This window comes from Equus asinus, chromosome 11 (genome assembly GCF_041296235.1).
Source record: "Equus asinus isolate D_3611 breed Donkey chromosome 11, EquAss-T2T_v2, whole genome shotgun sequence".
Taxonomy (NCBI): domain Eukaryota; kingdom Metazoa; phylum Chordata; class Mammalia; order Perissodactyla; family Equidae; genus Equus; species Equus asinus.
Window position 1 is genome coordinate 24,060,151 of NC_091800.1, and position 23,836 is coordinate 24,083,986.

General features: G+C 44.2%; 1 protein-coding gene across 7 annotated transcripts in view; it reads right to left on the bottom strand.

Annotated features, from left to right (window-relative positions):
* The window catches only part of FAM124A (family with sequence similarity 124 member A), an 88,244-nt gene extending 65,282 nt beyond the window's left edge, over positions 1-22,962 (bottom strand). For 2 of the 7 annotated variants that reach the window (XR_011506887.1, XM_014851406.3), the window contains exons 1-2: positions 22,508-22,905; positions 13,899-13,930 (exon numbers count right to left, since the gene is read on the bottom strand). Coding sequence is in view for 5 of the 7 variants with exons in the window: in XM_014851406.3 (XP_014706892.1) it covers positions 13,899-13,930; positions 22,508-22,572 (97 nt within the window). In the remaining 2 variants the exon portion in view is untranslated. Of the gene's footprint in view, positions 1-13,898; positions 13,931-22,507 lie in introns of all 7 variants that reach the window. The other 5 variants (XM_070520616.1, XM_070520615.1, XR_011506888.1 and 2 more) reach the window with 4 other exon arrangements.
* Between the last annotated feature and the right edge of the window lie 874 nt (positions 22,963-23,836).

Genomic DNA, 23,836 nt, shown 5'->3' on the forward strand with positions numbered 1-23,836 from the left:
AAGCCTCCAAATTAGTCTGTGCTTCCCAAGAGGAGAAGCAAGATTCTTTTTCCTCTGATTATATACAATTAGAGTTTCCTCTGATAACATAAAATAAAAACAACTTTAAGAACAGCACTGCACGAGTTCAGTCTTTCTATGAAGCAGAAAGTATACTACTAACCTGAGTGTGTGTTACATTTTTTTCCCAGTCGTATCCCTCTTTTTGGTCTCTTAAGCTTAACAGAAAACAATGTAGATGATAACAACCATGCGTTAAGCTCTTATTATTTGCCAGACACTGTCCTAAAAGCTTTATATATATTATCTCACTTAATCTTTAAAACAACACCATCATAAAAGTGTATTCTCCCCCATTTTGCAGGTGAAATGTTAACTGACTTGCCAAAGGCCCTTCATGTAGAGAAGACAGAGGTTGCTCTGCTCCTCACCAGCACGCTTTCTCGCTTCTCAAGTCTGCCATCCTTATAATCATCCTGTTGGTTTCCTGCCCCAAACCTCAGCCTGCTTGGGCTGGGCTCTCAAACTGTGCCTTAGCTCCTTTGGGCAACGTGGGTGGGAGATTCTGCTGTGAATGGACTGACCATCACACCTGGGCAGTTTCTGGCCATCCCTGACCTACACGGACAGCCTAAGTTTGAGCCTGGTGGAGGAGAGGGAGGGAAGTGAGGTCCTCCTGCCTGCTGACAGACATCCTGATGCTGGGTCTCTCCTTGGGCTCCCGCAGGGCTGCCTGCACCGGGACCCCTCACTGCCATTCTCTGTACTCTGGGGCCTCCCACCAGCTTTGCCTGCACTGTCTGGTACCTCTAGACTGGCCCTCCTTCCACAGCTGGCAAACTGGGGTGTCCCCAAAGCACCTCCTTCCCAGCAGCGGGTCTGTCCAGTTGAAGGTCCAGATCTCTCATTCCAAAGGGAATGCTTGGCTCAGTCTCAGGACATAACAAGCTCAGATACCTCTTTCTAGAATTTTTGGGAATGATTGGTGTCTCTGTCATTTTATCCACAATTTACCAACAACCACTGGCAATTCAGTTGCAATCATGTATTTAATCACAGATTGTTTATTGAGTACCTACTCTGTGCTGGGCACTGTAGGAAACAGTGGGAAATAAAAGAATCTCTGCCTTCCTGGAACTTATAATCTAGTGGGGTAGACAGACAAGAAACACACATATATAAGATGCAGTCAGGTAGCTAAGCGCAAAGCCACTTCAGTGAACTAACCCACGTTCAATGTGGGTATAGCAACAGGTTTCCAAGGCAGCAGCTGTAACCATTTACCATCAACTGAATAAATTGCTACGCACCATCCCAGTGCCAATAGTACTGCCAGCACCTCAGTGCCCCAGAGCCCCCAGGAGGCTAACAGAGTCTGAACAAGGGCACCTCCAGCTGTGGCAGGCTGCTTGGTTTAGGCAACTTGGCCCCGGAGCTTGGCTTGAGACCCTCTAATCTCCTATGCATGAGGTTGAATAAACTCCTTCTTTGCATTTCTAAAGCCCCTCTCTGGGGCACTGATCAGTGCAGGGGCTGAGATACCTGCTCTGTCAACCAGCCCCACATGATCAAGTGGCAGCAAACCCAGGTGAGGTGGTGGCTCAGGTAGGCAACAAAGACAAGCCCAGGGCACAGGGTGACTCTGTGAAGAAGGATTAGGTCAGAAAGAGAGACGGAAGGAGGCTCCAGAAGGACAATGAACACAAAACCCACCGTGTTGTGAAGTGCCACAAGAGGGCCAGCCTCCCCTCATTAAGCTGCACGGTCTCCCCGGAATGCCTGAAATAAATGCTCTCAGAAAGGGGCTTCCAAATTCCTTACCGGGAGGGTCTATTCATCCTGAATGTAATGAATAACCTGCCTTCATCTCTTTTTTTCTTTTTTTTTTTTTTTTTAAGTAAAGCCAGTTCCTTATACCTCTGAACTAGAGAAAAAAATTGAAGCAATCCCCTTTGGCCCTGCCAACACTTAAGATAAAATCACAGACTTTCTTAATCCTTAGTAATTTTATGATTTTGACAAGGCCTTTGGTTGACTTGCAAGTTTGGACTGTGAAAATTGCAAGGCTGGCCCCGGTGCCAGTCCCAAATTGAAGTCAAAATTAGATGCAGAGCTGGAAATAGTGGGAATCTGGTGGCAATGAGGTGACACGCAGAGTTTTAACATAGGGGATCCAATTTGCATTCATAAGCTTAGATAATAAGGTTCTATCTCAGCCCGAATTGATAGAATTTTCCTGTAACCGAAGAATTGAATATAGGCTGAACGGTTAAGCCAAAACCTATATTTTCATTTGACTGAGGAGAACAATAAGGAATCTTTCTGGTCCTTAGGCCCTCACAAGCTTTTGCAAGAAGTATGGCTTTGCTGTAAGTGTAGTATTTGACTGCTCTCTCCATTTTCATCCTCTGTTGCAGATACAATGTCAGGCATGTGGATGTGTGCTTTGTATTCCTGAGCTTATTCTGAAACCAGGACATGATTAAGAAAGAAATAATATGGAAAGTGAAGCAGATACTGTAGATATCCTGAATTTTCTCCACTTGGAAGTGGGACATCTATTTTACTTTAAATGTATTTCTTTTTTTTTTTTTTGAGGAAGATTAACCCTGAGCTAACATCTGCTGCCAATCCTCCCCTTTTTGCTGAGGAAGACTGGCCCTGAGCTAACATCCCTGCCCATCTTTACTTTATATGTGGGATGCCTACCACAGCATGGCTTGCCAAAAAGTGCCATGTCCGCACCCGGGATCCGAACTGGTAAACCCCGGGCCACCAAAGTGAAACATGCACACTTAACCGCTGTGCCACCAGGCTGGCCCCCTTTAAATGTATTTCTAAGCATTCTGAAACAAATTTCCGGATGAGAAGAGGAGGGAGAGGCAAAGGCCAGACACTACCCAGAGAGGAACGACAAAGACACTTTAAACTCCAACGCTGCTTGACATAAATGCTGGAAGAGGATCAGAAGGTTGATAAGAAACTAGTCTTAGAAGGTACAAAGGCAGCTAGAAACACGTGTACCATAGTTATCTAAGTCCTTAGGACTATAATGATTTTGAATGGTTATGAGAAGTAAGATAGGTCTGATGCACACCAGCGTCCAATGCTTCCTACTGTATTAAGACCCCTTGTGTAGAACAGTTAAAGAGTTCAGAAGGACTGAAGAGACTCTAGTATTTTACACAGAACCCTTTTTTCTACACAGTAATTTCAGTTCTTTCTAAACCACATTATGTCTTGTCATTTTCATCCGTAGCAAAGTCATCCTGAGAGAGCTAGGACTTCAATAAAACTCTGTAGATTTGGAGACGAGGCAGCAGGGCTTGCAAACAACAAGATTACAATGTTCATCTTGTTTTAAGAAGTAAAATACATCTATCAAAACAAAACAGACAAAAGAGGAGGATGTTAACCAAAACCTATCCCAAGAATTTGCTCATCAAGGAACTCCAGACCTCCCCATCTTACACTAGAGCTGGCAGCAGGAATCCTCACAATTACACTAATGAAGATTTATTTTACAAAGGGATTTATTCTGGCAGGATGTTGAGAAATCAGATGAGCAATGAATAGCTATTACAACACTTCTAGGAAAAAATACTACATATGTGCTTATAAAATATATCCTGAGCTGTAGTAGAAAAATTGCTGACTAAATCTGGCTCTGGCTCTGCTCATCATCAAACTAGCAGCATAGGGAATGGCCTAAAATTCAATGAAATATTCAAATGTTTTGCTAATGTGAATATGACACTGACATGTCCCTGGTCCTTGTTTCCTTAGATAACATGTACCATGAAGCCTGTTTGAAGAACAAGCTTACTGAACGTGACAAGAAAATTAAAGGTGGATGAGCCATGTAGTCCAGCCCCTCATTTTACAGATGACATCAGGCGACTTGCCCTAGTCGACCAGTCAGGCAGCGGCAGGTCTAGAAAGAGGACAAACATCTCCCAACTCCCAATTTGGGGTTATCCCCTTTGTATTGCAGCTTTCCCCGGCTCTGAAGTGTCTACTCCTGCTAATAGCAGCCAGGACTGCAAAGCAGGAGACACGGTCCCTTCAGGAGCTCACAACCTAACTGGGGAGGCAAGATGTTCACACAGGAGAAATACAAGAAAAACATAAAATGGGAAATAAGTTCTAAAGGATGCAGTGAATGAATTTCAGAGATCATAACCAAGGTTTTCCTTTCCCACAATTTTCTTATTGCCTTGTAGCCTCTACCTACAGAGTCTGGGCTATTCATTGCTTCAGGGAGGGTGAGGCCAGATAGACCCATTAATTAAGTTTTTGAATGTATATATTTTTTCAGATCACAGCAGAGGAAATGGTCTTGAAGGGCAAGGCTCTCTTTTGCAAGGGCAGGGGTTTTGGAGACAGAAAAGCTTTTCTGAGTCAAGAAAGGGTAAAAGCCTAGAGCAGCATTCACACCATGAATTGGAGTGCAGAAGAATGTGTGATGTTGCAAGGGTGGCTTTTACACCTCAGAGGATGTCAAGTTTGGGCTTCTGGTGGGAAGAAGACTGCAAGGGACCCGACCAATGTCTGAATGCCAGAAGGTTTCCGAGAAAGGATCATGTACTGAACTGGGCTGAGCCCTGGAGGGGTGGGGATCTCAGAACAGAACTGTGCCAGAGGGCGAGGGCAGCAGCTCATGAGTGAAGTTCAGCTGGATTAGAGAGAAATACAGCAGTTCTCTTTTTATACCTGAGCTTGTGACTGTGAAAATTCATACACACTATAACAGAAGGTTCTTAAAGAGTTCTTGACAGATAGTGGAAGTGTTATAACCCAACTGATGGGGACCCCTTAAGCACGCCATCTCATAGAAGGACCTCCAACTTGAGTCTAGGTTATCTGTGACCCCCGCACATTTTAGACTCGCTATGCTCATCTTAGCCTGAGGCAATGAAATAGTAAGCACAGATTCACAGAGGAAGCCTAATTCTCCCTATAATAGACAAAGGAAAGACTTCCCACCACTATTCTTGTTACAAAGAAGGAAAAATAGGTCTTTCAAGCACAGATTGAATAGCTCAGCTTCACTACCTTTTTGAACCAATAATAATGTCAGAAGATGTCAGGCTAAGATAAAAATAAAAGGGGGAGTGAGACTAGATGGAATACTCCTCCCCTTACATAACCAGAGTGCTGTACAATATAGAAGTTTAATAAATGTGGAGGAAGGAGAGAAGGTTACAAAGAAGGGAGCCTCTTTGCTTTCCTGGCCAATTCTGAATATCGTAAACTTTAGTGGATACGACTCAGCTTTTTGCACAATGTTCCCCAAATATTTCTAACATGCTATCCCCTCAGAGGTTAACGGCAACAACACTGATGACGAATAAAGATAGAAATTGTCGCCTGGAGTGGGAAACACTTTCCATAAAGCCTGTGCAGAGCACTAATGGCTTTGCTGTGGCTGTTATCGCTGCCCGAGGTCAGAGCAGGAGTGTAATCAGTACCATACTCTCAATGAGAGCCACAGAAAAGACTTCAACTTGCACGTCTCCAAAACTTGAGAATCTCTCTTTTTATAATTTACATGTTTTCTGTGTGTGTGTGAGGAAGATTTGCCCTGAGCTAACATCCATTGCCAGTCTTCCTCTTTTTGCTTGAGGAAGATTGTCCCTGAGCTAACATCTGTGCCAATCTTCCTCCATCTCGTATGTGGGACGCTGCCACAGCATGGCTTGATGAGTGGTGTGTAAGTCTGTGCCCGGGATCCCAACCTGTGAATGCTGGGTCACTGAAGCGGAGCGCACAAACTTAACCACTACACCACTGGGCTAGCCCCTCTTCAGAGCACTTTTGTTCATTGTTATTCTCTGTGTGTGTGTGTCCATCCCTATCCTTTTTTGTTCATAAAAAAATCACAGTTTTTATGAGACCCTGGCACTCTCATCCATGCCAGTGGGAGAGTGAAATGGTGCCCTTGGAGAATGATTCAGCAATAGGGATCAGAAGCTTTAAAAAGTAAATACGCTTTTTAAGTTAGCAATTCCACTGCAGGAATTTATTTTACGGAAATAATGAAGACTATGCACAAAGTCTTAGCACAAAAATATTCCTGGCAATGCTGCTTTACAATAGTGAAAAAGTGAGTATAACCTCTAGGACCAAGAGAGCACTGGTGAATCAAGCACAGTGCAGAAATACAATGGACAACCGTATAGCTAAGCAAACTATTGTAGAAGTAAGTTTACTAATATATAAAGATGTTCACAATATACTTAGTGAGAACATTAGACTATAAAACTATACAATACATTTTTTGGTAATAATACATATCTATAGGAATATAATGATGCTCAGAAAAAAAAATCTATAAAGGCAGACACCAAATTATAACTCCTAGTCGTTTCTAGATGGTAGGATTCTAAGTTTTCCTCTTTTTGCTAATCTGTATTTTTTTGTTTTTCTACAATGAATATGAATTATTTGGGTAATAATTATTTTAAAATTGAGAAAAGCACCAGGCACGTCAGGGGAATGTACAGTAGCAGCTACTCGCTTTTGTTCCCTCCCTTGGGGTGGGGTGTCCTGACAACCCTGGTAGACCAGATGTCCCTGAAGTGTCACTTCAGCATCTCAGGGAAAATCTGGTCATGAGGAGTCTGCCTCCATTTTTCTGTCATATCCTGGGTAGAAGTCGGCACTCTCTATGTGGTTGAAGTCACACAATTAAAACTTATCTTTGAAGCTAGAGAGACTACATCATATTTTTTTGGAAACGAATGGCAGTAGAGCAGAGCATCAAAGTTGTTGTCTCTGTGGTACATTGTCCTCATCCTTTGATTTCCTGATGCGTATCTTTGGTTATTGCTTTTTTCTTATCAAGTGTCAAATGGTAATATTGCCTAGCCTTTCAGGTCCCCGTTCAGAGGATTTTGAATATATAGAGTGCACACCATCAAACAACAGTCTAAGTGCACCACGCTTCCAGCATCAGGGGTTTCATTCATCTCAGAGGTGTCACTTGCTACTTCCATGATCCTACAGATCAGGCTGCCACCTGCTTTTCAAAAAACACCCACACAAACAAACGAATACCTCTAGCTTGCCTGAAAAAGGACACATCCGATGTTTTAAAATAAACCACTCAGTGGAGGAATACAACATTCTTCTTTTAAATATCAATAAAATCATTCAAATATTAATCAAGTGAAAATTTCTCTCATCTAGACATAACACAAATCCTAAAGCCTATATACCATTAAAAATGAGAATCTAAAGGTAAAAAATTTGGAAAAAACACATCTATCAGGGACGATTTAATAGTGATCTTGCTTAATGGGGAGATGGGCCAGATCAGGGCTCCTCAAAATTTCAGTACAAACACTCACCTGACCCAGGAGCTCTGAGGGGACCTGGGTTCTGCATTTCTAACAAGCCTCAGGTTGACGCTGATGCTGTGGTCCAGAGACCACACTCTGAGAAGCAAGCTTTCAGGTTTGGTGATTTTCTGTGCTCTGCCAGGCTGAGAATATCTTCCCTGGGCAGCTGACAAACTGGGAGTGAGTAGATACCCCAACCTGCACCAGCTGGCATTCTGTGCTCTCAGGCTGCGGCTAAGCCCCTGCTTGAGTGGCTGCGAGACCAGGACCTGCCAAAAATGACACACCCAGGACTGTGGTCTTTTTATTAGTGTTAGCTACAAGCTACACACTAAATGGCTCCAGCCTTAAGAGGAAGGTCCAGGAACATAATGAGCATCTCAAATCTGAAGCCATACTTGCCACAGAAAGCCTCAATGCTTGGGGGCACGGGAAGAGCCACCAGCAGTGGGGCCCTCTCTCCACAGTTAGTGCAAGCTGGAGTGAGGCCAATGCATCCCAAGGAGGAGGGAAGAAGCCTTAGGGGCTCTTTCTTACACAGTTACAGGAGCAGTAGCTGCAGGGGTACCAGAGGCCCCATACCAGGGAATGCAAAAGGTACTTCCGAGTAAAAGCTTTCATCTTACAGTCACTTTGGAAGGCAGGGCCACAAAGGAGGATAGACTGCACAAGGAAATCATACTGATCTGTCCACGTGCACAACATCTTAATGGCTGCTGATTGATCTCTAGCAGCCATTTCAGACATTGAGAAGGACTGTGCCATCAGTGACGCCATTGTCCAGCACAGGGCCACTCACAGAGAGCCCTTCTAGGAGGCTGCAGAGTCATTCCAGCCGTGCAGCAGCTCACCCTGAATCTCCCGTGAGAACAGTTCTACAAGTGAACATGACTGTTGTGCAAGATTAGGGTCTGAAACACAATAAAAATGGAAATAGGTCTTATGCAGTTTCATTTGTTGGAAGCTGCACACTCAAGTGCTCCTGGCTGTATGGCGTGGAGAGTAGAAATCCAAACCCCTGATTTTCCTCCGTTTGGAAATACGTATACCATTTCCCCGAGGCTCTGATTTGTTTTATGTCAACTATGAGGTTTACAACAGTATGTTAAACAACATCATTAGTTATTACTAATGAGCCCTTTGGAAACTGCGGAAATAGAAAATGAACGAAAGTGATGATGGACCCGAACTGAGATACTTCAGGTACTTGTCAGGTTGGTCCCTAAAGACCATGTTACCGTCCATAACTACCTTTGTCTAAAAGGCTGTATTCTGATTTAGAGGAAATCAGGGACTTTTTTTGTTTTGATGCTTTTACTGCAATAGGAGTGTGAAGCTGGGGATGGACTAGGAGGATTTTTTTTAGTTTTTTTGCAAACTTATGTACCTTGCCAGTTCCAGGCTGATCACAAAATTAAGCAAGTTCAGTGGCTAAAAGTGTTCTTCTTAAGGATTAATGAATAGATTTGAGTTTTACCTAGATCTTATGGAATAAGATGCTGAAAGAACATTTGTTCTGAAAATTACAATGAGGAAAGTATTGCACACAGAAGAAAAGATGAAAATGATGAAATTTACAAATGGATCAAAGTTAAATTGGCTATTACCACCTCTTCCAAAATGATGATCCTCCCTTTTTGGAGACGTGATAAAAACTGGCTCTAAAATGAACAAAGTCTGTCCATGAGTTATCATCTCCTCTAACAAAAACAGAAAGAAAATAATGATTATTTTATTATCCCAAGTCTGAATTTAGCTCTTGGATATGGAGACACAGATCACATATATTTAAATATTCCCCACGAGTGATGAGTTCTATAGTACGCAATCATATCTTTTCAACGTGTTGCCTTTAATGCTCCTTATATTTGTTTATTAATTAAATCACAATGAGTTTATCTTTCCCTCCATGCTGAAGGGAGGCACAGATGTGGCCAAAGACCAAGTCAAAACGTATTATGTTTCAGTATCCTGAAACTGCAAGGAAATGATGCAACTGCTGAGAAATGAAAGGGAGAAGACAGCATTTATGTGGAAAGAAGTGTCTGTGAGAAAAGGCAGCCTCAGGAAGGATGAAATGTCCTCCTCGACAGAGCAGTGAGGCAGAATTGACAAGCCCCGTTGGTGGCTCGAGACCAGCTACAGTGTCTTGCAATTAACCAAGACACCCCAACTCTCCTATTTGAAAAACACCTGCCATCCACCTGATTCTTTCTTCTCAAGATAAGGGTGTGTCCAGGGTCCCGCAGTACCAGTGGCCCTAATCAGGGCTGCCTTCAAGAGCAGGTCACCAACATTGCAGCCCCAGGAAAGCTGAGGGGACAGAACTCCATCCAACCTACAGCCTGTGGACGCTCGGGGCCAGCAGGGAGAATGTAGGCAGGAAGCGGGGAAGCTACCTGAGTCACTGGAAGGACAGAACAGGAAGCTAGGAAAAGAAAGCTAGGGGAAACAACAGGAGGGCAGGAACCTGAGGCCTGGGTGGGCTGTGAAACAGAGTCAGGGACTCCCGCGCACCCATGTCGTGTGCCTTTTTGCATAGCTTTGTTTGTGCTCCTGGGCTCATATCAGGAGAACACACTGTTGATGGCCATTTCTCCACAATTTCAAACACAGAGAATTCCTCAGGGCTTTGCCAAGGGTCATCTGCATCATTAAACTGATCTTTTACCATTTGTGCTTTGAAAAGTACGATGGCGTTCCTGCTGTCACTGGCAGGTCATAAGGGCCAGGGAAAGAGTTAATGACTATACCTGAGTTTTGAGAAGGAACAGTTTTAGGGCCCAAATTAAGAAAGCAAATAGAGGAGAGGCTCTTGGAGAACAGCCTCAAATAGAGAGAACTAGTTAATTCTTTGACCAGCCCCTCCTGGCATGTCCTGGGGCTGCAGCTCCTCCAGAAATGTTATACTGTCCTAAGAATATCATTTGTAAGCCCCAGCATCTTCTAAGAGCAACTCTCAAGTATGATTATAATCTATATTTGAATGGATATATTCAATCACACCTGATGGGAGTTTCATTAGCATTACATGGCACAGTTGATTTTTTTTCACCTGGTATAATTATTGTTTTTCTTTTATCCTGTTTATAACATTTCCCCTTTTTATTTAAAGCACTTAAGAATGCAAATTATACATAGTGGCTTGATGATCTCCTAACCAGGTTTCTGGAAACACAACCTGAAATTCTGAGAGTATAAATTACATTCATCTTCCTTAGGAAGCATTATGATTTACTGAGATCTCCTGAGCGCTAACAGTGTGTTTAGCTTTGTGGAAAGCAGCAAGGAAAAGCCAGTCTGCCCTGTCAATCTGAAAAAGGCAAATGGACCAGTCACAACTAGAAAAAAATTCACCCACTCAAAACCAAACCATCCGTTAAAGAAGCACCCTCAGCCACTCCCCCCAGAGTTGAAAGTGACCTTGGACACAGTCAGCAGAAATGCAATTTCATGACGCATGAGGTTGAGGAAAAACAGGATGCCCAGCAATCCATATGCCATCTCCTGCCCCATATCTTGTCCCTTTCTTGGAGGGGAAGGGGATAAAAAGCAGCCGCTGCCCCTCACCACAATGTCTCCGCCGCCACCAACTTATTTATAGGCAGCTCACAGTACCAAAGCTCAGATCGATTCTGAACAGCCCTCCCTTCAGGTTTAATGCTACAGGGCACCAGAGAGGATGCCCTTTCTCCAGACTCTCATTCTGGGACAAAGAAAAAAGGTACAGAATCCTCGATTCTTCACTCCTTCCTTTCTCTCTTCCTTCTTTCTTCCCTCCCTTCTTCTCTCTTTTTAGAGGAATTTCTAAGACATTCACCTCTTAACACCCCAGAGCTTCTGGAAAGGTGCTCAGAGACCATCCAGCCCAACCACCTCATTCTACAGAGGAGGAAACTGAGGCCCAGAGAAGGTAAGTGACTTGCCTGAGAGCACACACTGATAATTCATGCTGGAAGCAGGACTAGGCCCTATGACACCCAAATTCCACACCACTGCTCTTGTGCTTTCTCTTGGTGACGACCTTTCTGCCATCAGGGGCATGCGGCAGGAGGAGGCAGCCCCTGCATTCAAAGGGAAGAGATGATGACTAAATAGGGTGACTAGTGTTCTTGGAGGAAGTTTCCCTAACAATTCCAGCCACGATGAAAACAACTTGCACAAACAGATGAAACCCTAGCTCGCCCCAAGGAAGCCTTTATGGCCCTGTGAACTCAGGAACGAACACGTAAAGGAGCGTTATGTGACCGTTGGGTAAGAAGCACTTGCAGACATAGAAACATCCATTTCCTAACAGTGAATGGTCAGAACTCATCCTCAAATCCCAATCAGGAATCAGGAATCATTCAGAAACAAGCCATTCTGTGTAGAGAGGCTGAGAAAGGCAGTGGAAGGACAATGAGAGGCAGGAGCTGCTCCCAGGACCGACAAGTGGAAACCAGGACTTGTCAGTCCTCTGGGTCCTGCTGGTCACACAGGAGGTGCTGGCACCAAGTTGGCTGTGACAGGGAGAGTGACCCTGAAACTGAAGCATTCAGGATTGATAGTAAACTTATTAACTTCTCTAAACTCAGTCCTTGGAATGTGGTTATCTAATTTGCGGGGAAGCTCCATTTTTAATAATGACTTGGAAAGTACTTTTTATTATTGCAGCACTGTCAAAACTATGTTTTAAAGGATAGATTTAAGGCTCTAGACTTAAAAAATTTTGTTTCTTTTCAGAAAGGGTCCACCCTGTTACCTTTCACTGTCTGCTTAAGGGGCCTTCTCCTGAGTATGGGTGTGGCCAGGATTTATGCTCCTGGCTGGGAGGAAAGGCAGGCCAGGCAATATACTAGGCAAAGACAGCCAGGGGCCCATTAGTATCCACTCACTGCTTCTTCCTGCCGAGAACAAGGATGTGATGGCTATGGCAGAGGTAGCTACTTTGTAACCCTGAGGCAACCCTGAGGATGGAAGCCAAAAGCTGAGGATGGTGTAACAGAATGATTGAAGGAGCTTCCTCACCAGACCTGCACTGCCCCCTCTGAACTTTTTATTTTTTTTTAATGTTAGAGGAAAAAGAAGAAACCCTACTTCTTTAAGTCATTATTTTTTCTTTATTATTTGTAGCCAAATGCATTTCCTAACCGAAATATGAGACACATACACATCCTCACTCTCCAAGAGGCCCCAACAATTAAGAGTGAGGCAGGAATCACAAAATATTTAAAGAGAAAAGGAAGAGCAATAAAAGGCCATTGATCCCAGTTGCACTGAGAGAAATTCCAACTCAGATAGTGCAATTAAAATAATGGAGAGGAAAACATCCCAAAACAAATTATCAGTCTCTCTGACAAGAGAGGTGCTTTGTTGTGACCCAGAGGACTGATCTGAGGGCTACAAATTGAGCAAAGGCTTCGGGCAAGTATTTTATAAAAATCATTCTTAAACAAATGCAGCCTCTGGGCAAAACTGAGTGGAATGAAAACGGCGGCACTGAGAGAGAGTTCAAGAGAGCAGCCTCTGATTTTAGGAATGCAAAAGCTTCAGGGAGTGCACGCAGACCACTGGAGCATTCTTCTCATTATTACTAATGGTTCTTAATAACTAAGGGGCAATATTGGGTCTCCAGTTGGCTGAAATGATCAGAAATAGCCCAGTGCAGTTATACTAATCACTAAATATAATTTGACACTAAATTACAATTCCAGATATACAGCTTTCTGCACAGTCTCTTATTGCAGAGGAAAACTAAGCCGGAACATCAATAAATAGAATAATCTAATTAACTGTCTTTCCGTTTGGGAACTATTTAGAATTGAGAGTTTAACAGGATAGAGAGGACAAAGCAATTTAGTACTTACTGATTCAAAAAATCTGGGCGTTTACTGTAAGACCATTTTTTGTTATTTTACAGTGTTTAATCAATCTGGATGGCTTTAGTCATTTATGTAGTGATCTCAATGACTATAAATTGTTCCTAGATATAAGGCCTAATTTCCCATGAATAGATTTACTTGTGATTTAATATTTAATACAGGTACCTTTTTCTATGCTTAGAGTATGCTTATAAACATATTCCCAATCATTTTTTTAGCATATGTAATAATCGTCTATGACAGCTGCCTGCAGATACAGAAATACAAGGGAGGAAATTTGCCCAACAGATTGGGGCCACCATGGATACGATGAATGTGCTCTGAGCTGTTAGCCTGTGGGCGCAGCTATTTAATAAATGTTTGTTGAATGAATGAGCTATATCAGATTCTTCAGAGGAGGTGTTTTAGGAGCATGCGTGCTAATAAAGCACGGGCTAGTTCCTTCAAGCTGAGTTTCCATAGGGAAAGTAATGGCATATCTAGTCCTGAGATCAACGTACAATCAAATTCTCAAGGAAAAGCTTCTACTTCCAGAGTTAGAGGATCCTGTATCCCTTTCTTTGGCAAGGATACCTTTGTTGATTCGTACTATTAGAGCAGGGGTTACGTAGATGGCTTTCTCTATGTACATACATGGGGCTGACCCCTAGGGGACTGCGAAGACAGTGCTGAAGGACATTTAAACCATACTTACTGCTGGTGGAGGACATGTGGCTGTAGTCAGACCTGAAACATAAAACCTTAGTATTAGTAGGATTAGACATTATTTTTTTTTTATCCAAATGATTTTTTTCAAGCTAGCGTTTTAAACGGCCAGTGGTAAGTAGCTTTTAACTGGTAAAGAAATGCCACAAATTAAAAACTGTAGCGCTCAGGATTGTTTCGTGCAAAATAAAGTTGCGCCTGAATTTGAAAGCAAAACTTCAAAGGCCCTTTAGAAATCAAGGGTCCTTCACAAGGGTTCTGTGAATCTCCGAGATGGGAGACCAGGTGGAGACCAGCTGGATCCTGAACCACCTAAATTTGCTGGCAAACTTTTGAATGAAGCTTTTTTTCCTGGGGAGAAGGCTCAAAGTTTTCAACAGATCCTCAGAGGGGTTCATGATGCTCCAAAAGGTGAAAGCACTGCAAATGAGTACCTTCAAAGGTTAGCACCATGCCATGGGGAAATGTTTCTCTGCTGACACAAGCAGAGGACTGGTGGACCCTGGCAAGAGTGAGCAGGAACCCTGGCTGTGAGGGTTTCCGTGGTCAAGGTCTGGCTGACCATCAGGAAACACAAAGGCACAATGATGTCTGACGGATTTCAGTTCCCTCGGAGAAGAAATCTTGCTGGGTATTAGAGTAACAGGATGTGGGCTGTGATGGGGAAAGGGAAGAGGCAAGGTTAGGGGCAGGGTGAAATTACCCATTAGTTTCTATGCTGAAAAATCAGCTGCTGGCACTGGGCCTCTGTGAGGATGGGAATCCGGCCAAGGCTCTGCCTGCTGAATCTCTGCGAAGTTTCTGCTCTACTTGTGTGGCTGGTAAGCCTCCCCTCTCTGGCAATGTATTCGGCATAGAAGCTACTGGTTTTCTCCTCACCAGTGTCCCAAAGTCATTCTCTGTAGGAAATTACTCTCTCAGGCATGTAGGGATCTATTCTGCCAAGGTGGTAGTTAGGGGACATAGTTATGCAAATGAAGTGGTTAATCACGTTTAATTTTACAGATATACACTCCTTTTATTTACTTAGTCTCATGTTGCCTTTCTTGAATCATCCAATTTTCACTCTATTGAGTTTCTTACCACATTAAAAAAGTGTATACAAAACCTTAAAAGAAAATCCTAAAGAGCACACCTCTTATCAGCTAAAATAACCTACATTTCTCACACAAAGTGATGCACTGATTTACTGGTAGAGGAGCAAAATGGAAGAAAAACAGCATGTGGTTTTCTCTCTTCAAATGAAATACTTTAGTAGTCATAGAATCAATGAATTTTAAAACTGGAAAAAATAACAACTACTCACATTTGCATATCCCTTTATATATGACAAACTGCATCCGCTTAGATCTAATCCAATTTTTTTTATATTATTGATTAGGAAGCTAAAGTGATACGATTTGTAAGGAGACCAGGAGGTGAGGAATGACAAGGGCTTGACCTAGGTGTGCAGGGCAGTGGCAAGGACGGAGCTGGGAGGTAGAATGGACTGTTTACGGCATGGTGACATGCTGGCTAAGGGAAATGGAAGAGAGGAGAGTGAAGGGTCAGTAACACTCTGAAACTCAGGATTTTTAGCCCCATCATCGGTGCATTAAATTTTTTCTGGAACCAGGCAGGATTTAAATAAAGTTTAGGACAATACTTAGAAATATAACTATATATAAATGCAATGAATGCTCAACAAACATCCACTGTGGTAAATGCAGTGGCAAAACAATTCCATTACAATATGACCACCTTAAGATGGCCAGACTCTAAAGAAATTTCACAACAATTCAGATAAAACATTCAATAAGAATGTGCAACAGTACTGTTTATTTTATTATTAAAAATTTGTCAGTATTTTCAACTATGATTTTCCAAATACTCCCAAGGCAGATGGGTTTCACATATGCATACATTTTAAAGATCTGCATACAGATGGATATGTATGTAGAATGAAATTTACATTTGAAACATATTGCAAGAATCTTAAAATGCAACAGTAGTATTTAAGGACAGGTGCTAGCATAACTAATGGCCCTGCCATGAATCCCTCTATATTTATCACGACTAAAGGCACTGCCCAGGTCAGGTCACTCTCCTGATTGTCACCCTTGCCCTGATCCAATTCCTTCCCCTTACAGCAGCCAATCTTTGCAAAGCACAAATCTGATCAGGTCGCTCTCTGGATGAAGTGCAAGCTTGACAGCGTACAACATAAACCCCTCTCTCCATGACTGATGGCCTCTGCCCAGCTCTGCAGTCTCATCCATCACCCCAACTTCCATCCCTGTCTACCATCAAAACAGAAAGAAAACAGAAAGAAAAGTCACCTAAAACCTCACATTGCTCTCCAGCCCCTGATCGTGTTTATGTAATTTGTATACAGTTGCCATAATGACAGAGATACAATTTTAAACTGCTCTTTTCACTAAACACCATCCATAAAATGTTACTACATAGTTCCTGTAATTATAATTTCAGATGAAGTAATATACTATAATTTATTCAACCACGTCCCTTTTGTTGGCTACATTATTGTTCCTAATTGTTCACTTTTGCAAAGCACATGGCAATGAGATATTTACAAATACAGCTTAATATTTACTCCTCCTCAGAAAAATTATCATGGGGGGACTAGGGACTGAGTTGACGTATGAACACTTTTATAGCTCTTAAAATACATTCCAAATAACCTCAAAAGATTATTTACTGGAAATACTGCCAGTGAAAGCCAAATTGTAAAGCTTAAGACAATTTTGTGCATAAATAGGTTCAAACAACTTCAGATATTGAACTACAATTCTCTGGAGGGGTACATAGTCCCCAGCTTTTTTATGGTAGGAGGGAACCACAGTGTGGTATCTGTCTTGGGAATCCTGTTTATTGGTCTCACACCCTAAGAATTTACCCAGCTGGCTCTGCATAAGACATTCATCTCTGCCAGAATGAACCGTGAAAGGTGAATCCATGAATTTTAGGATGAAAAACTTATGGACACACGATACGGATGAGAATAATGCAAGGATTATATATTTTCACACACCTGACACATATCATAGACACATTTTCAAATAGTACGTTGATTTAGTATCTGTGCCAATAAGAAACATAAAGTTAGATGCAGTCCCTTGATTGTATTTTAATTACAACTATACATATAGGGATTATATATAAAGGGGTCTGCACATAAAATAGTTTAGACTGTCAGCAGCCTACTTGTCAATTTATATATATATAACAGATACCTTCCTAAATTCTCTTTTCCAGGAAAATCTTGGCATAAGAATTGATCCTGGCATTTCAGTAATATTGATCTTGACAATTCTGTACAACATCAGCTCAATGCATCATGGACCCCATCTGTTAACTCTCAGTCCATTGAATTATATGCCATGGTAATTTAGAGCTAACTAGCTCCACCTGAACACAAAGATAATAAAGTACCTGATAGATCATCTTGTCTTCTATGCAAGATTTCCCGTTAACTCTTCTTTAAACTTGTCCCATTTTAAAATTTATTCTACCTGTTCTTTCGCATCCACCTGTTTATAAATGCTAGATACATGAATTTTTTTTTGTTTTCTCTTACATCACAGTAAAGTATCAGTTGGAGGTCACCCAAAGATAAAGGATATGGTACGACCTTATGTTTTCAAAAGATCAGTGACAGCTGACATAGAAGTGGAGGTCCATTAATGCCAGTCAAACCTTTTTTTTTTTTTGAGGAAGATTAGCCCTGAGCTAACATCTGCAGCTAATCCTCCTCTTTTTTCTGAGGCAGACTGGCCCTGAGCTAACATCCATGCCCATCTTCCTCTACTTTATATGTGGGACTCCTGCCGCAGCATGGCTTGACGAGCGTTGTGTAGGTCCACACCCAGGATCCGAACCTGTGAACCCCAGGCCACTGAAGTGGAACATGCGAACTTAACCACTGCGCCACCGGGCTGGGCCCAATGCCAGTCAAACTTTTTAATGAAAATAATCCATCAAGTATGGTTGTATTTGAAAGAGTGGCTTAGAAGTCAATCTGGGAGACATCCCTAATGAAAACCCCTTAAAGAGCGTTTGTCTTACTTATTCTTTTATTTGGGTATTTGTAAACAATACTGCCCTTCTCTCTGTTAAGCGATTCTGTTTCTTAAGATAATTTACTATGGTCAATAGCTGACTTGCCAGTTTTTTCTAAAACTACACAGAAGCACAAGTTTGCTTTCAAGTGGATTTGGAGAATGGGAGTTTCAAAGTGACATCAGTCGTCACAGAAGAATACTAATTTGCTTTTAGTCTTGGCTTGTATTAGGTGGGTCAGACAGCAAAGGTAGCATTTCAAGCAAAAGAAAATATCTGAGCAGAAAACAAGAATTATAGATCAAACGGCTCCTTAAGAGGCAACTTCACTATGTGAGAAGTGTGCTGGAGACCCAGGCTTCAATTTAGGCCACTAACTAGTGTCCTCTGACTCTACGTTTCCTCATCTGTAAAATTATAATACTGAAGCATGGCCTATCGTCTCTCAGATGTTCTGAATGATGATCAAATTGCTTAAGGCATTTAAAAGCATCAGAGCATCTAGTGTGACAAGTATGAAGAACACATGGTTTTGAGTGCACCTGACAATATACATTTTTATTATATAAAACTCTAAGTTTATCATTTGGAGTGTTCTTCATAACAATATTAATAGTATGTTGAGAAATAATCATGTACTGAGGGGTTACTTATGCCAGCCACCGTTCTAGGGGCTTTAAAAGTGTAGACTAATTTAAATCTCACAACTACCCTATGAGGTGGGTAATATTATCGTCATCCCCGTTTTACAGAGGAGAAAACTGTGGGCACAGAGTTGAGCCCCAGCCACTTGGCTCTTTTGATTGTAACTTTCAAAGCGATCAGCACAGTCTGCCCACTGGCAGTGGGATCCACAAGGTTCTTGGAACCATCTCTTTGATGATGTTGCTGAAAGGATGGATAATCAGCTCAAACAGTACCTCCAAATCTGTTCCTCCTATGTCTTGTTCACACCAGCTTAGCAACCATCCCTCTCCCCCAAACCTTGATGATCCCAACCACTATGTCTCTTTGCCCGCCCCTGGGTAGTTGAGCACTGCTGCAGGAAAACAAATAGCAAGGTCGACGGGTACCTTCAGGTACACGTCATCACTAAACTCAATGGGGTTCTCACTCAACGTCCCAAAAAACTATTCCAAATCTCCATTCTCCTCAGGGAGAGGGGCTTCATTTGCATGGAAGGGGAACCCAATTCCCTTCTCTGCTTTTAGTTGTAAAAAGAGAGATGTCATTCCTCTTATCCAAAGCCAGTCTATCCACATGTGGTCTGATGTCCCTCTACCTCCACCTTTTCAGAAAGCTGACATTATAGATCATCAGTTTTTCTCCTATATCTTTATCCTTTCCCTTTTTATAGAATCCTTCCTATGAGCATTTATTGCCCAATTCTTGTCTATGTTTAGGAAACTCTTCCCTCACTCACTCTCCCCTCCAGCTACTGCCTCTCCTCACCCCTCCCTTTTCCAGACAAAGGGCTCTAGCTATCTCCTCTTCCTCACCTTCCACTCCCTCCTGGAGCCACGCTGATCTGGCTTCTGCCTCTACCGCTCCACTGTCAAATATTACTTTATCTTCGCTTCATCATCTCCATTTAAAAAGAAGACACATCACATTCCTCATCTCAGTTTCTCAGTAGCACAGTTGAATTCTTTTTCCTTTCTTCCCTTGGCTTCCAGGATATCACATTCTTCCTTTTTTAATTCCATGCCTACTTTTTATGAGGCTTCTTTATCTGCTCATCTTCCTTTACCTGACTTTTAAATGTTGTAGTTTCTCAAGGCTGGTCTTAAGTAGTACCTGCTTCACAGAGTTGTTGAAGGATTAAATGAGTTAATGAAACACGTGAAGGCTTAGACAGTACCTGGCATAGAGTAAATGCTAGGTAGGCGTTTGTTATTGCCTTTAGTTGATTTAATCTGCTCCTAGGGCTTCAACTGCCATTTTTAGGCTGACAGTTCCCAAATGCGATGTCACCATGCAGACCTCCTCTCTGACCTCCTCTCTAGATAAACATACTTAACTGCTGGCTCACCATCTTTACTTGGATGTCTCCCAACACCTCAAACACAACATGTTGAATATGAAACTTCTCACACCCTGCCCAAACTTGGTTTGGAGGGGCTCAGCGGCTACTTTGAGAATCTGATGAAAAACAAGTCTCTCTCATAAAAATTCACAAAGCACATCATTTTTCATACAACTTGAAGCAATTCGTTGACCCCAGATTAAGGATCCCTGCCTTAGCAGATGTGTCACTTGAGCTGAGTCTTAAAAGAAGAGTAGAGTTTCACCTGGTGACCAGGCATGCCAGGTGGAGAAAAGCATAGCTGGCCGAGAGGGCAGCTTGACAAAGGCGAGGAATCAGAAACACCCTGTGGCTATGGCTGGATGCAGAGTGCAAGGGTGGACCTGCCAAGAAACAAGGTCAGAGAGAGAGGGGGACCCCGTAACATCGGGGCTTGTAGGCCACGCTAAACTCTTTGCACTTTATAGATGACAGAGCCACTAAAAGTTTGGAAGGGAGAGAGACATGATCAGATTTGCGTTTAAAAAACAAATAGCAAACATGTAGTGATGCTTTGTATGCAATCTCGACAGGTAGCTCTATGAAAGCTGGAGAGGGTAACAGGAGGCGAGGCCTGGGGAAGCAGGGAAATTATGAACAGCTTTTTGCTAACTAGACTAAACTTCAAGAGATATGTGACTATGTGGCAAATACAGGACTAATAAGCATACATTGAAACTATTTTATTTAATGCACGCCATTTTACCTTTATCTTTAGCTTAACAATGCTACTGGGGCAATAAGAAGTCTTTAGACAGTTCTGTCCTGTTGCAACTATACACTTTAGTGACAGAAGCAGAGAACAGAAGCCCTGGTGTCAGTATATTCAGCAAGCCCCTCCCAGGAGCCCTCGCAGCTGTCATGCTGTTCATTGGGATCCTGGGTGATATTCCTGGGTTAGGGCTTCCTCTCTACTTCTCCAGAGAGAGCCCTTGGAAAAAATATCTGTTTTAGGTGAGCTCTGCAAACTGAAAACGAATGGCTCAGTTGATGATTTTTTAACCCAGCTGAAAATGAGCTGTTAATTTTGCTTTGTTTCTTCTATTCATAGTCCAGCTAACTAGAGGCAGGCAAAAGAAAAAAAAAAAAGGCCAAGGATGTTCAATTAAAGTTGATAAATGCCCCATATACAGAGTGTGGGAAAAAGCAGGGGAGTTCAGTATTTGGAGTCAGGTTACTCCAGGGGAATGTGACTGGGTTCTGCAGTGAGCCAGAACGCATCACAAGTTTAGGTGATCCCAAATAGGGAAAGCCCATTGCAGAGCAAATGCTTTAGGGTGTGAAGTCCCAGATTTCGGCTGGGAGTGGGTGGAGGTGGCAAGGAAGGGTGGGGTTGGACAGGCAGAACCAGCGGCATAGGGAGCCACTCCGGCGTCAGGTCAGATCCCTGGGTCCATTCTGGCCCTGGACTCTCCTCCTGCCGTCCCAGGGTTGCCAAACCCTGAGATTAGTCTAAACCTCGTCAATCTTCCAGGAGTGAGCCTCCGTTGTCCGGGCAGCTCCAGCCCTCCCCCAGGGTTACTCCTGTTAGGAAAAGACACCCTTTCCTCCTGGGTCGGTGCCGCATCCTGGATGTGGCGCTGACTCTGCACAGGGAAATTCTCGAGATAGGGGCTGGGTGGAAGCCTTGACAAGGACATTCATCTCCTAAAAGACATTCCGGAAAATGGTGTTGTTGGAAGAGGGCTAATTGGTCTCCAAAGGTTTGGGCTAATTGTTTGAGTCCGTTGAAGCAAAAAGGACGTTTCTTTAAATAAGCGGAGCTAGGTCATAGCACCATCTTCATCCCGCCCGTACCCAAGGCAGGTGGTTCCGCCTGGCACAGGTGCGCAGAGGTGAGGAAGTTCGGTGGGGGACTGGAGGAGTGAGGAGATCTCGGCAAGCACAATAAAGCCATAAAATGAAAAATGTCATCCTCTTAGACGACTTCTGAAAGACTTTTAGGCGCCGGTGTCCTACCCCCTTTTCCTCTTCTGCTCATCCCCAAACCCCCATCCCGGACTCCAGGGGGCTCCGAAGCTGCAGGAAGAAAGTCCTCGCGGAAGGTCGAAGCAAGTGCAAGAGCATCTCTCGTCTCTAACGATGGTCTCAGGGGGACACTGCATTCGCCTGGTACTACACATCGTCTCAGTGATAACGGAGGGCAAGAGGGAGTGGGGTGGGTTGTGGGGGGGGGGTCTACTCTGAACCTTAAGTCCCTCCACTTTCCTTCCTCCCGGGGTGGGGCCCGCCCTGCCCAGGGCAGCCACGAACCACGCGGCTCTGCCCTCAGGGCCGGCCCAGGAGGGAGCGGGCACGCCACAGCCCCTCCAGCTCTCCCGGGGGACCGGCAAGAGGGGCAGCCCCTACGGCTCCGTCCCATCGCGGCGGCGCCGGCTCCGCCGAGGCGGTCCACAAACGTCCCGGACTGGGGAGAAGCCGCCGCGCAACTTGGGGAGCGCTCCCCGCCCACGGCCTGGCCCGGCGCGACTCACCCTCCGGTCTCGGCGCCCGAGTCCACACAGTCATCCTCCTCGCCGCCGCCCGCCTTGGGGTCCATGGCGCCCTCCCCGCCGCGCGCCACTCTCGGGCGCGGGCGTAACCCCGGGCGCGCTCCCTCCGGGCCGCCCAGCCCAGCCGAGCCGAGCCGACCCGAGCCGGAGCTGGCAGGGCTCCCTCCGAGCGTCTCGCCGCCCGGGCTCGGGCGAACAACTCCGGCGCCAGCCGCCGTCCCCGCGCCGCGCCCTCTCCTGGCCGCACCCTGCCGGGCACCGGCGGCCGCTCCCGCCCCGCCCCTCGCCGCCGCTCGGCCGTGTGAGCGTGTGCGCGCGGGTGTGTGCAAGGGCACGAGGGTGTGTGCGTGCGTAAAAGTGTGTGTGCGCGGGTTATGAACGTGTGCGTGCGGATGTGTGCATGTGCATGAGAGAATGTGCTTGCGTAAAAGGGTGTGTGCACCGGGTGTGAGCGTGTGCGCGCGAGTGTGCACATGAACGTGAGCTCTCCTGTGCGCCTGTGCGTGGTGTGCGTGCATGAGTGGACGAGGTGTGTGAGGTGGCGTGCGCCTGGGTGTTTGTGGTGCGAAGTGGGTGGGTGGGTGAGGTATGTATTTGTGGCTGCTCTCTTCTGTGTCTGTGCTGAGCGCGTGTGCCCGTCTGTGCTTTGTGACCGCATGCGGTATGTGAGTGAGTGTATGTGTGAGTGTGTGCGCGTGGGAGCCGCCCCCCTCCCCTGGGCCCACAGTCCCGGAATTCGGAGTCCAGGAATTGCCCCGAAATTCCTGAGCCGGGTTCTGAGCGCCCAGTAATACGCCATCGCACCGTGAAGGCGAGGAAGGATCTGTGTCACTCCTGAGATCAGTTGGAACACCTAGGTGTTTTCTTATAGTTTCCTCAGAATTGCCAACACTGAATTCATTATCGCCTTTCTCAGCACAGATCTGAGTGGCTTCTCACCACCCAACTTGACAGTTTACAATCGGTGTCATGCATTCTTTTGCTATTTTTATAAAAATAATTTAAACATGATCGGATGTATCTACATTCAGGGGATGTTGCAGTAAGGGATAAAGGATGTTTGCGAAGTACCCTTCTCTGCCTCAGGGTCATTGAGTTAATGAGCACTCTTGGAGGAGCTCACGTCTCCTAGTAGGGTGAGATGGATCGGAACAATCTGGGTTTTATTCTGACAGCCCTGTACAAGTCATTGGAAGGCACTCATTTCTACTTTCTTCTCTTTTAAGGCAAGTTATTTAACCTCTTTGAGAGTTAATTTATCCATCTGTAAGTGGGGCTAGTGATATCTACCCTGTAGCATTGCAGTGAATT